Source organism: Gymnoscopelus microlampas, assembly GCF_963454915.1.
Source record: "Gymnoscopelus microlampas genome assembly, chromosome: 19".
NCBI lineage: Eukaryota > Metazoa > Chordata > Actinopteri > Myctophiformes > Myctophidae > Gymnoscopelus > Gymnoscopelus microlampas.
In genome coordinates, this window is record NC_139956.1 from 29721988 (window position 1) to 29736625 (window position 14638).

The following is a 14638-nucleotide window of genomic DNA, read 5'->3' on the forward strand; positions in this document are numbered from 1 at the left end:
TACACTCAGAGCTATGGTCCTTGAAATTAAAAAGTGTGAGAACCACTGATCTAGGAAGAAATAAAAATTCCATTAACAATTCCATTAAAGTGCAACTATAAGTTGGTAAAATAATAATAGTACAGTAAGAGTAGTCGTGCAACATCAACTGAAGCATTCAAAATATCACTGTCATATTCATATCATCATGTGATAAATGACGTGGTATCGGATTGGTGCAGACTGGCATACTCCATCACACCGATACCAACATTTTAGGCAGTATTGGAGGCTTTTCCGATACTGGTATCGGAACAACTCTAGAAAATGGTAACGTCAAGTATACTTCAAGTCGTAGTCAATGGGTTAAACATGCCAGACCATGGGTATGGTTCTATAGGTCATAATCTAATAAGCATCATGGAATCAGGTAGAAACCATGCACGCACGCACGCACGCACGCACGCACGCACGCACGCACGCACGCACACACACACACACACACACACACACACACACACACACACACACACACACACACACACACACACACACACATTACATTACATTACATTTTTAGCAGACGCTTTTATCCAAAGCGACTTACAATAAGTGCATTCAACATAGGTAGGGAACGAAACTACTAATCACCAGAAGTTAAGTGCATTCTCTTCTAAACCAAGCAGCTAAGAGTATAGCGTGCTAAGGTAAAAGTGCAATATATCAGCTAACTTTCTTAAACAGATGAGACAAATAGCAAAATCAAATGGGCTAAAACAAATAAGTGTATTGACTAAAGAAGATCCAATAAAACAATACAATAATAAAACAAGAGTGTGTACAACTAGTTGACAACAAGTAGGCAAGGCGAAGAGGAAGGGTAGTAGTACACACACGCACGCACGCACGCACGCACGCACACGCACGCACACACACACACACACACACGCACACACACGCACGCGCACGCACACGCACACACACACACACACACACACACACACACACACACATACTTGCTCTCCCTCTCTCTGCCTCTCTCCCTCCTGAAAACTACAAATGGTGAAACTTGCAAAAAATATAATTTCACCCACTTTGACCTGTAATCCTGTGAAGTGACAATAAGGTTGATTCCGATTCTCACACACACACACACACACACACACACACACACACACACACACACACGCGCACGCGCGCGCCAATCTGCATTGAAGGATGTGCACACACAGGAAGTGAATAAAGGCTCATGTATCAACCCATTTCCTCTTCAACTCATTTGCATCTCCAGCAACAAAGAGGTGACTGTCTCCTGTCACTGAGTGGTGAGTAAGCATACGGCTAATGTTATTTTTCTCTCTCATACATTTTTCTCCTCTGTGTTTATTCTATTTTATCTTCAACATGGCCCCATGTAGGCCTGCATGCATATGGTATTATAACTCTTGTCAGCATTTCATTGGTAAGATAGTAATTCTATACTTGAGTCTATTATCATGTTGTTTTTATTGTACATACTTCTGGTGGCATATCTCCGTTCAGAAGAATCCAAAGTGTTAAAGGGACGGTAAGTGATATTTTTTGGTTAAAACAAAACGTTTTTTGTTGAAATTTTAAAGCTCTATATTCTGATAGTACTCATTGCTATAGAGTGCTTGTTCAGCAACAGGGGTCTCTCCATCTCTCCAGCTCTTTGATAAACACAACATTTTCAGGTACTGTAGGGGACACAATTTCAATCAATCGGGAGAGGGTACCCATTTATCAGCTACATTTTTATAGTGTTCCAGTTCCAATTTTGTCTGCTCATTTCTTTGTGTCAGCACTTACAATTTCACTTGTTTAATCTGTATCCTGTCTGAGTACTCTATCCTGATTGGATAAAATTGACCTGTTTCTGTTTACTAAAGAGCTGCAAAGACATGCTGAACAAACACTAGCAATGAGTGCTATCAGAATATTTCACTTATTTTAGCCAAAGAAAACCACTTAACCTGCCTTTAATTAACTCTGAGAGTGTAACAATTGACTGGCAAAGGTCTCCATTCTGTGTGGAAATTCTCTCTGCCTCTACTTGTTTGGCTCTTTTACTTTTCCCTTGCCTGTACTTGATCATTCTGGGATCACGGGAAGGTTTATTCTTAACCACATAACAGACATTCGAAGGGAAGAGATTTGATGTTGAGGGGAATAAGGAATAAACCCAGTATATAGAGCCCTGGTCCCTGGGGGTCCCCGGTCAACCAAGTAGGGTTTAAGTTGTGCTACAGCTACAGTATTTGTACATATCTGTCAAAAGGATAAAACACAAAAAGAAAAAGCTTAAGAGCTTATTGTACAACTACTGGGTGCTTTTGTGATATGCAAAATGAGGCTTATAAATATTCTATATTTGTGATGTTAGTTTGTCTGGAGCATCAGATGAATAAAACTATATTCTCTGTGGACGTAGTACTCATATAAGCAGATACATTTTTGCTATCCTGTTAGAGCACAAACCATAAGATACTCCTGTGTCAATGTAGCCTACTCATAAAACAAACGAAAGTGTAGAAAAAATATATTTTGGGGCAAATTAATCGGATCTTAATTATTGAGGTTGTTGTTGCAGTTAACTGGGGTCATCTCAGTACAGTGGAGCTACCAGGCCATCTTACATAAGCAAACAGCCACGGTAGAACGTTGATAATACATCAGGCCGGCGAGAGCCAAAGATACCACACAGCTCAGCTTAAACCAAGATTTTCATAACCAGAACAATTTCATACTGGCTTAATTGTAGAACCCCTCAAGCTAATTGGAAAGAGCTGCATGTAACGCAAGGCTTCAGAGATTGCCATGAAACAAAACAAAAAAATATCCCTGAGTCTGAATAAAATGCATAGTGCATTTGATTCGGTTTCAGAGGTCAAGTAGCACATTAACCGTTAATGAAAACACAATGAAGGTCTCTTCCTCTTGCAATGCTGCGTGTACACAAACACACGCACACGCACATGCACGCACACGCACACGCACACGCAAACGCAAACGCACATCACCCGGATGTTGAAGTTTGTTGCCAAGAGAATCCATTCTTTGTTTTAAGTGTGATTTGTTCCACATTCTTTATCTCCCTTCTTCGGCTTGGCCAAAAGTTGTAGTCCTTCAACCAAGGCTAATGGAGGATATATAATATAGAGAAATACAGGGTGTGTGTGTGAGTCCTACTCACTAACATTAGCTGCTAGAGGACCAACACACTGATGTTCATTTCCTCATAATGCTCTCAGGGCCTATAGTGAGGACTTCAGTTTTGACTTCAGTTTTATGTCTTATTATAGGCTGATAATCAGAATAATGCACAGAATAATTTGATAATTTAACATCTTAATCCCTACTGTAATGTACTTCATTGTACTTTGTTGGCCGGAGTCCCGCAAGGGTCTATACTTGGCTCCCTCCTTTCTTCCCATTACACTAAATCTTTTCACTGAAAATAGCTGATGAACAAGCTCATAACACGTCGCGTTGTGGTGTGTTGCAATATCTGCTAGGGTTCATGTGGTTAATCCTACTATCCTACTATAATTCTAGTAACCTCTGTGCGTTTGTAGTGGAGGTGCAGCTACCCGGTTCTCCTCACTGGCTGGACCAATTGCTCTGATTTTGCACACAGCCATTGACCATTACCATCTGAACGCAACTGTGAAGCCCGTTTTTCAATTTCATCAAATCTCAGCTTCTTATTAGCGTTTTTGTGTCAAACACTGTCGCCATGGTTACGGGGCTGCCCAGCTATGGGACGAACTGCCTCCCGGGTTGCCAGATCATGTGCGCATATCCCCCCACGGATGCGTCGACCGGGTATGGTCTAGTATTACTAATTAAATCAGCACTATGTAACTTTTTAGCAACTATATGTCCCACAAAATTATAAAGTTACATGTTTAAGCAATAACAATCATCCTTCCATAAATGTATAGACTCAGGGGGGTCCCTGCTAGAGGCTTGAATGTATTATTATGTATAAGGGAGACAATGAGTTTCATCCTGGTATTTGCTGAGGCACCAAGGCAGAACTACCAGTCAAAGCAAAGACTGGCCAATCACAGCGCCGTCCTCGCCAGACTTGCTCGCAGAGACTCTTGGGTAATGAAGTCAAAGACGTTGGCTGCCATGTTATTTGTGTCCAAAGTGGCCACTGATACCCCAAAACTACATAGTGCTGCTTTAATAGAAATACAAATTAAAGAGAGCTCCTATGTAAACAATGAAAGTGTAATCAAATAAAATAATGGATGTCTTTGACTGGGATTTTCACATTAAGGCCCATCCTGATCCGAAACACATGGTCGCACACCTCCGATCCAGAGGGTTGCATGATGCTTACTGCGGAACGTAATTACTTGGACATTACTGTAAAATGAATGGCTGCTGAATATCATCAACTTCATGCGTTTTGGCAGTGTGTGTGTGTGTGTGTGTGTGTGTGTGTGTGTGTGCGTGCGTGCGTGCGTGCGTGCGTGCGTGTGTGCGTGTGTGCGTGTGTGCGCGTGTGTGCGTATGCGTGTACGTGTGTGTGTGTGTGTGTGTGTGTGTGTGTGTGTGTGTGTGTGTGTGTGTGTGTGTGTGTGTGTGTGTGTGCGTGTGCGTGTGCGTGTGTGTCTGTTTACGGGCCTTGGAAAGGAAAAGTCATTCACATGTGGATACTGTTACGCACTGGAACGCTCACTAACATGTGGTGAATGGTTATCATTGTGACTGATTTTGATTAAATTTGTATCAAATGATACTTAACTCTGGTGATTCATGAAAACAGGCTGCCGCTCTGATTTCAGCATTACCATAGAGCAAGGCTATGCGTGTGCGTGTGCGTGTGCGTGCGTGTGTGCGTGCGTGTGTGCGTGTGTGCGTGCGTGCGTGCGTGCGTGCGTGCGCCGAGGATGCGTGTGTCCTCGCTTGCCAACAATTATGACCTCATGCTCGTGTACAGGAATATAATTACAGTGAGGATCTTTTACAGGCCAATCACACGCTCCATCTTTGTAAAAATTAAGCCACAGATAGTAAAAGTCCTTGTTAACGCGTGTGTGGCCACTCCAAGGTTCGTATTCGGTTTCCTAGTTTCGCCGTAGTCAGGAAGGCTATCCTATTTCAGAGATGGATTCATTCCGTGCTAATCGCTGTAGTTAGTACTTTACATAAGACAGTTTCTACATCATTGCGTTCGCCTGCCATGCAGAGGAGCTCCAAGAAAGTATCAAAACATTTCTTCTCACCACTGCAACAAGATATCCTGGCCAATATTTTATTTATACTTCTTTTTTTCATAACCTGGATAGTATTAGTGGTTTGGACAGAGTTGGTGTCATTTCAAGGTTGAGGAAAAGGACATGGTTTGACAGAGGAAGCAACGCACAGTTTTTCCGAAGCCTTTATATAACTTTTCTTGTCTTTCATTTTTGGAGGAAGAAGTACTCAGATGTAAAATGAGCAATACCACAACATAAAAATACTCTGTCACGAGTAAAAGGCGTGTTCAAAATGTTACTTGTGTAAAAGTACAAAAGTATTGGCATCAAAATATACTTAAAGTAGCCTAACAAAAGTAAAAGTATTAAATGTTTGAAAATAGCAGATCTACAAGCACACAACGCTGTACATCGGATATTTTCAGCCTATATAAATAGGCTAAGGTGGTTAATGTTTGTTTTATAATATAATCATTTATATCTGCAAAGTAGTCACTAAAGTTTTTCAAATAATTGTAGTGGAGTAAAAGTACAATATTTGCCTCTGAGATATAGTGGAGTAGAAGTAAAAGTATTGAACATTGGATATACTCCAGTCAAATTAAAATACCTAAAAATTGTACTTAAGTACAGTACGTAAAGTAAATGTACATCATTACTTTACACCATTGGACACTACAGTGGAGAGAGAGAGGGGAAAGTCAGGGCAGGGGAGGGTGGGGGTCATAGCAGGTCATATCCAGCCCGGCTCTTGGACTGGATCCTAACCCAGGTCAGGGCAGTGTCATTATGTGGTTGGGTGAATGAATTGTCTGAGCCACCAGCGAGCAGACTTTCCACCCTGTGCTTCTTTTTTTAATCTTTTCATCTGATACCCAAACTGTGCTTCCTGCGTGTCAAATGAGCCACATCCTGGATCGTTGACAGCTCATCTGGTGATTGGCTGTGGTAAGAGGCCTCTCTCTCGCTCACTCACTTTCCATCTCTGGCCTGGTTGTGGAGGATGCAGAGAGTGGATTCTCTGTTCTATGTCTCGTTCTACTTTCTCTCCAAAACATCTGAGCCACAATCTTGCACTCTTGCTCCTTCAAATTCTTGTATAGGTTACAGGACAGAAACATGCAAATTCTTGCAGTGGTCAAGGGAGCAGGATAAAAAGAAAAAAAGGTGAACCTGAACCCATCTTCGTAGACTATAATCCTTGCCTTATTTCAATGAAAAAAACTCTCCCGACACCGGGACGGAACAAGAGGGGTCTTCATATTTGACCCAGTTCAAGTTTTGTGTACCCAGACAGAAAGACAGCTAAAAGCAACAAAAAATATTGGCTGATACAAAAGTGTCATAGAGAGGACAGTAATGAAACACCTTGAAGTAATAATGTGGAGGGTAATTGGAAGACTGGAGGGATTGCTTACTCAGGAAGTTCAACAAACTTAAAGTAAAGGTAAGAGAGAATGTAGCTGGTTTAGCTAGATTGGCATGTCGGAGAGACAGATACGTTTATACTATTATATCATTCTAAATCTACGCCCAAAACGTTAAGTGTAAAAACATATTCCTAACAGAATAGAATAGAAACTTCCTCACCTGTGGAAAATGTGCTTTTGGAAACAGACTAACATTCATCCCTGTCTTGCTTTAAGACAAAATACTGACTTTTCAACATTTTCCCTTGGTCCAAGTGAACTTTGAATTCTACATTTGCATGTTTCTGTAAAAGGCCCTCAACCAAGGGAGCCGCTTGGAATTATGGGCCCCCATGACACCACGTTGGACAAACAAGAATCGAATCTATGAACCGGGTCATCTATGAGTCTTTGACGGCTCCTCTCTGCCCAGTGGCCTTGTAACCTCCCTAACTATTCACCTTTATTCCCTGCCAGATCTTTCAACACATCCCCTAAAAAAAAAGGCTTTGAGAAGAAATTAGAGAATGCTGTTACACCTCATATTGTCATTTCCTTGACCAGGATTTCTTCTCTCTCACAGGACCCGATGCATGCAGTGAGCAGAGAGCAGGGGGCTCCAGAAGGACCCTTTCCAGATAGCTCTAACGTTGCAGTGGTTCCAGAGCAGAGCCCACAGAGCGTGGGGACTGTCCAAAGCTTTGCCAATGCCATGGCCGAGAACATCCTCCACTCCGTTGTTAACCGTCTGGAAAAGATGCGGTCTGGAGAGGCTTGCAGTGATGCCTCCGACCTGGAGAAACTGGCCTCAAGAGACATGTCATCCTCCCTGAACATGGAGATGGACGTTGACAGCGACGCTCTCTCTGACCTGCCCCTCCAGAACCCCACTCTTCAGGCGTCCGTGAGGGCCCGGCCTCACCACCCGCCTCTCTCCCAGTCGGGGCTGCCCGCGGCGGAGTCGCTCGACTACCCGGACGCCCCGCCGACCACCCCTCTCCTCCCCGAGCTGATGAGAAGCAGAGAGAGTTTCGCGAGGAAGCTGAAGGGGGGCCTGGCGAAAGAATTCAGTCCCTCTCCCCCTCCGTCTACACCGAAGAACGAAGAGAATAAGATGGAGGGGTTGATGATGGATGAGAGTCAGACAGCGGCTGCGGATGCCAGAATCGACTTTGTGAAACGTTTGGTGGTTTCTCTGTCCGCCGGGACCGCCGAGGGAGGAGAGTGGGCGCGGAGAGACGACCTGGACAGTTACGGAGGTGACGACGGGGACGCAGGATCCCGGGGAAGACTTGCAATGGCGGTGTACGCGGAGGCACTTTCTGGGGAAATCCTACACTGGGTGACCAATCACTACCCTTCGTTGGTGGGGGGTGGGTTAACTGAGCAGGCAGCAGGTGATGGTGACATTCAGTGTCTGGCAGACAGGCTGGCTGAAACTATCATCAGCTCTACCCTGAAAGAAGTTAGGATGCATGTCTAAAGTATTTGTTTTATCATATTATCACTTTTTGTGAGTTTATTTTAGAGTATCTGTATGTAACCAGGGATAGGTTAACAAATGTACCTTTTCTAAAAAAAAAATATGCAGTACAACTGTCTCATATTATTGTAACTTGACACAATGTTTAAGTTTATTGCATTGTCCCTGACAAATAGAAATAAATGAATACATAAATGAATATACGTATGTATACTGTCACATTCACACACCCATGAGCACAACCGCATACATACAGCCGCATACTCTCTCTGTGTGTGTGTGTGTGTGTGTGTGTGTGTGTGTGTGTGTGTGTGTGTGTGTGTGTGTGTGTGTGTGTGTGTGTGTGTGTGTGTGTACACTGTAACTCCCATCCGACGCATGTAAGACTCAGGTTCCTTGTACTGGTGTTTATTCTTTTGAAAACATCGTAGAACTGACAATACATACAGAAAAGACAAAAAACAGAACATCAACTTGGGCATTCTGACATTCACAAATATATACATGACTTTCACAACAATTACTGACCACTTGCACACGAATGGGGGTGGGGGTCGACTTGGATTCTTCAGTCTTTCTGCAAAACCTTTGCTTTTCTCTTCTTTATTCGTTTATTTCACTTTACTTTCTTCTAATTTACTTTAATTTCTTTCTTTCTGTTAAACTCTCCTTCCCTCCTCCTGCTCTCTCACAGTGGAATAAGTGCTGCTGCCCTCTTCTCCAGGACAACAGGTGTCACAAACATACTTGATTACAAAAAACACACAGCTGTAACAAGTGTCAACTAATTGGATAGAACACACATAGAGCGCCCCCAAGTGACATGTCACTAGAAGGACAAATACACAAAAATAAACAATGACCTGATGCCAGCAGTAACACACACAGTCAGTCTCTCACACGCACGCACGCACGCACGCACGCGCACGCACGCGCACACACACACACACACACACACACACACACACACACACACACACACACACACACACACACACACACACACACACACACACACACACACACACACACACACACACACACACACACACACACACATGCTTTGTTAGGGGTGCAGTTACATTTAGTGGCCAGTAGATGACAGTACAAGAGCAACATTCAGCTTCCTGTGTGCGTCATGCTGTGAGGTCATCAGGGTCACAGCATCCCATGACAATCGGAGTTGAGGTCAAATCACTCAGTTCAGTGAATTCAGTTGTCTGTTTTTCTTTTTCTGATATTCAGACACTGGACATATCTTCCCATGATAAGATTCTGGTAGAAAATGTAATTTCTGGAGCCAAAATCAATTTTCAAATATTTCTTTTGGGTCCAAAACAACGTGAAATGTATTCGAACTATGTATTGTTTTCAGAACTTCTTCCTTTTCTTGTCTTATTAAGGGAGGAAAGTTAGATGAAATGCTGCTGTTGTTGTTGTTTGTTTTTATTTTCCTTCACACTGTTCCACAAAACCTTAAGACCGCACTGAGGATCCGTTCAATAATTCACGGCAATGATGGGAAATTCCCTTCCCCTTCATGTCTCCAATTGGAAGCAGAACTGGGATTGTGCACGTGGGCGTCTGGACGAGAATACTAACATACTTACTCACTTACTCACAGTCACTGCATGCAGCCTTAATATCGAGGACGGACGAAGAATCCAGCTGAGAGACAGAACCCAGCGCAAACGTCAGAAATAAGACGCTGTGTTTTCTTTACCACTGACCACTTTGTTTTACTCAGAGTGAAGTTATAGTGGACACTGTCCAAATGTGATTTAGGAAACAGTCAACTTTGTTGAACTCTTTCAAATGATGACGCTTTGTGATGATTCCCCAGATTCATATTTACAGCCTGGAGGAGAATGGGTCAGCAGCCAATTTTGAGTGTGCACGCACACGCACACGCACACACGCACGCGCACGCGCACACGCACACGCACACGCACACACACACACACACACACACACACACACACACACACACACACACACACACACACACACACACACAGAGTTTAGGAGGCAGGGAGTGTGTCAGTGTGGTCATCTTGTGTTCAGGAAAGTTTAAGTCTTTTTTTGTGTTGACTGTAGGCCAAAATGACTCAGACCATCTCTCTCTCTCTCTGTCACCCCTTACAAACTTATATCTGGGTGGAGCAGTGTAAGAGTCGGAATGATAGCATGAAATGCAGTTAACCGGAGCTTTGTATGTGTGTGTGTGTGTGTGTGTGTGTTAGGGGTGTGCCAATTTCACGAAACGATGGGCTCACAACTTCGATACGATTTCAATACGATACGCACTTTTTTTATTATGAAAATATATGGGGGAGAAAAAAAGCAAATGCAAACAAATAATTCTGTTTTTGCATTATTCAGACATGCAAACTTGTAGCTTTTCAGCTACAATAGCCGTTTTGAATCCAAATAGGGCAATAGTGTGACACCTGACCCGAAAAAAAAACAACATGTTGTCACCCTTGTAAAAAAAAAAAAAGAAGATATTTTTTCCCCCAAAACGATACATATAGTCACGAAAACGTATCGCGATATATCGCGGGACGATATATCGGCACACCCCTAGTGTGTGTGTGTGTGTGTGCATGCTCCACAGCTAAGCAAAGAATATGTAATTACAGGCCTTTTCACTTTCACATAGTGATATAGCAGTTTATGGCAATCCTATAACAATACACTCCTGGTACAATATAAAATTGTAACGTGAAATACTACTTGTGGTTTGAGAGACATGAGTTTTGAATTGAAAAGTTATACTTTAAAACACTATAGTGTATACATGCATGCACTTTGGGATAATAAGAAATGTTCTCGACCTCACACAAAGTTCAAACTTAGCCTAGTTAAAGCTACTATAACTAGGCAAAGTTTGAACTTAGTGTGAGGTGGTGCAACTGGGCCCAGAAGACTAGAGACTGACCTTTGACCTACAACAGCAGGGTCACAGCAAGAGTTGTCAGTGATCCTTTCAAAACACATTCAAACTGTCCCGATGGAGCACAACAGCCATGAGAAGTTCTCCATCTGGAAAAAAGCCACAGCCCCACACCTTTTCTCCTTGTCGAAATTCACTGACTACATGCAACGGCCAAGTACTGATATTATTGTTTTAACCACATGCATGAACCCTATTGTCCCTATTCTGAGGCAAACATCTGTCCACAAAAACAAAATAGCAGTCCCACAAGCTCACAACGCTTTGCTTTGAGCGTGGCTGTTTTCGGCATGTAGTAGAGGGGGGAAAGGGTGGGCCAAGAACTGAGCCCTCTGGAAGGCCAGTCATCAAAGTATATAGGATTTAACTGGTTAAACCTCAATGCTCAGAACCGTGCTGTTAATGTGAACCATTGGCTTATACTTCACGTAAGGTACTTACCGTAACTAATTTCAACCTAGCGGCCCCATTTTTGGGCAAGTCATCATACACAAAGATTTTCGTATTTTTTCAAAAATCACAAATCTACAAGCTTGTGGATCGGCTATTTGCACTACAAGACACCGGCGTACCATTAAGTATAAAAAGTTCTGGCTAAATGCAAGTGCTGATTATTTTTTACGGCGTGGCTTTGCAGGAGGCTGGACATTTATAAGAGGGGTTTAGTTTGTGTCATGTGTGCAGGGGGACCAGGTGTCCCACTTTATGTGGGACTGCACAGCGTTTTTATCCCTCGTCCCACGCGTCCCACATACCGAGATGATGATGATGATGTCCCACATTTTGATTGGGCCTAGTTTTCAAAAGTCTCACCACTGCAGGACAGATGATTTTTCTAAAATCTGGCTTTTATTCACCGGCTGTGAAGAAGGCAGAGACAGCTGTCATTGTAGGACTGCTAGGTATTAACCGTCTTTGCTGCATGCAGGGAACATTCTGAGTCACCACAAATTCCTCAAGCTCTTCAGATTAAGCAGAATATGTAGGATAATCTTTTCACTATTTTTGAAACATCTGAGAAAAAAAAGTTTGATCTGCCTTCCTAAATCGATTAATTTTAATAAGCAATTTAATAAGCAATTAAATCTATTAGTTGGATTAACTCAGTGGTTCTCAACCAGTGGTCCTTGAGGGGGATCCAGGGGGTCCCCAGCAAAAGGTGTTAATACATTTTCACCCCTTTATCCATATTGTATACGTTCAAAAATAGCAGATATACATTATATATATATATATATACTTCGTGCCGCAAACTCTGCTATTTTTGAACATTTTTGAAAAATCTGTTCGAAGAACTTTGTAGAATTTCGCATTTTTTAACACAAATCTTCTCTTCTGGGGGTCCCTGGCACAAAACATTTTCAGATGGGGGTTCGCGGCCAAATGATATCAATTTGGGGGTCCTTGGCATGAAAAAGGTTGAAAACCACTGGATTAACTGTTGCACTCCTAATTTGAAGCTTGATATTCAAAGTGCCTAAAAGTTTGATCTGCCTTCCTAAATCGATTAATTTTAATAAGCAATTTAATAAGCAATTAAATCTATTAGTTGGATTAACTCAGTGGTTCTCAACCAGTGGTCCTTGAGGGGGATCCAGGGGGTCCCCAGCAAAAGGTTTTAATACATTTTCACCCCTTTATCCATATTGTATACGTTCAAAAATAGCAGATATACATTATATATATATATATATACTTCGTGCCGCGAACTCTGCTATTTTTGAACATTTTTGAAAAATCTGTTCGAAGAACTTTGTAGAATTTTGCATTTTTTAACACAAATCTTCTCTTCTGGGGGTCCCTGGCACAAAACATTTTCAGATGGGGGTTCGCGGCCAAATTATATCAATTTGGGGGTCCTTGGCATGAAAAAGGTTGAAAACCACTGGATTAACTGTTGCACTCCTAATTTGAAGCTTGATATTCAAAGTGCCTAAAAGAGCCGAAGTTTGGGTGCGTGGGTGTGTCATGGTGACTCACTGACTACATGCTCCTTGTGAGTCATGATGACCATGGGCTCCAATCTGACAATCATTATAATTCACATGTCTCATGTCTCTCTGGTCTCCTGTCTCTCTATACACGCTCCTCATGTGTCTACTGAAAATAAAGCAAAAACTTCTCCAAAAATATCTTTCAATATAGCATCATTTAACCACTTAAACCCTAGTTGACCTACTGCTCTATTCAAAATCCGCCCCTTTTCCCCTCTACACCAATGCCAGTACATTGTGAGCTCGTAGATCTGCTATTTTTTGCCAACATGTTTGTAAGTAAGTAGCCATAGGGCGTCAGGCAGCTTGATGTACAAGTGCATCCCCCTCCATGATGCACTTGTGTACATCAAGCTGCCTGCCTGCCCTATGGGGGATACTTACTTACATATTACTACTTTATATGGTCTATTACTTTATGTGGTCATTCCAGAAATGGAAGACATTTGCTGCCATGCCATCCATGCACAAAATTCTAAAACATGCACGTGTCGTGTAAATTATACTTGGAATAGATGGTTCCATATGATTAAATATATCACATACTCTCTACTCGGGCACCCCCTAAGATGGCATTTTTCTTTTGTCCCACCTTCTTGATGACCAGCAAGTTTGCATGTCAAATGTAACAATTAAAGTGTGACCTGATGAAGATGTATTGACATCGAAACGTTGTCACACTATTTGCCTGCACCCTGTGATTATTAAAAAGGCTTCCGAGATTGCGCCAGTGCCTACCTTCTTCATACCTGAATTTGGCTCGAGGCGCGGTGGAAGCACCTCTGTTCATAACAATATATTTACTATTAAATCTACTTTTTTTGGTATGATTTTGTTGATACAGTATGTGTCTCTTGCAACTGTTAAACCAACTTGTTTATTCATCAACATTCATTTTAAATAATAGTTTTGAAGTTTTGTCCACAACAACACGCCTTGTTTACGGAAGCCTGTTTATAGTCTGGCAGAGGAAGAGAAAGAAACGTGAGTTTACATGACACAAAGGAAATGACCGCATCATGCCACCTGCCACATGGGTAGATCAAAGCTATGTCCTGTCTGACGTTTGTCATATTTTTCCAATCTTTTCAGCCTTGATTGAGTGCGTCACTCAAACCAATGCAACAGTGTTACTTATATGGGCAGAATAAGACTCATTTATTTCAAGTTATCTTTCTTTCTTTATATACTGTAACTCAGTTTTTCCTTGACCTTTGACAGTAGCATTATATTCCACAGCTACAGTAGAATCTTTTCCTGAGATTTCTTTTCTTTTTTTTGCAAACCTGTTACTGTAGAGTAACAGGATTTATAATAACAGGGATGCATGTTCTTCGGTTCACTCCTAAGGGAAAATCGATCATCTGTTGTAAAAATTAAACTAATTAGACTCTGAGCTGGGTGTGAACACTTAAATTTGATCTGAATGTAGGCTATAACTTTTCTTTTTTTTTCTTTAAGAAACAATGTATCTGTTAGGTCCTTCACACGCTAAAGGCCTAACACCTGCATGTTGTGTGCTACTGAATCAACCAGATGGGAGAAGCATAGAGATAAAGCGTAAAGATTACATATACCATTAT

General features: G+C 42.0%; 1 protein-coding gene across 2 annotated transcripts; it reads left to right on the plus strand.

The window, feature by feature from the left end:
• The first annotated feature begins 1266 nt into the window (after positions 1–1266).
• LOC311035259 (uncharacterized protein) lies at positions 1267–8311 on the plus strand. Of its 2 annotated transcripts, none has more exons than XM_084043360.1 (2): positions 1267–1304; positions 7206–8311. In XM_084043360.1, the coding sequence occupies exon 2, from the start codon at positions 7212–7214 to the stop codon at positions 8103–8105; it is 894 nt and encodes a 297-aa protein (XP_083899486.1). In that variant the 5' UTR covers positions 1267–1304; positions 7206–7211; the 3' UTR covers positions 8106–8311. The 2 variants fall into 2 exon arrangements, with proteins under 2 accessions (XP_083899486.1, XP_083899487.1); XM_084043361.1 differs by lacking the exon at positions 1267–1304 and adding an exon at positions 1335–1441.
• The last annotated feature ends 6327 nt before the right edge of the window (positions 8312–14638 follow it).

Coding starts and splice junctions, on each gene's coding strand:
- LOC311035259 (XM_084043360.1), top strand. CDS start 7,212: ATGCATGCAGTGAGCAGAGAGCAGGGGGCTCCAGAAGGACCCTTTCCA.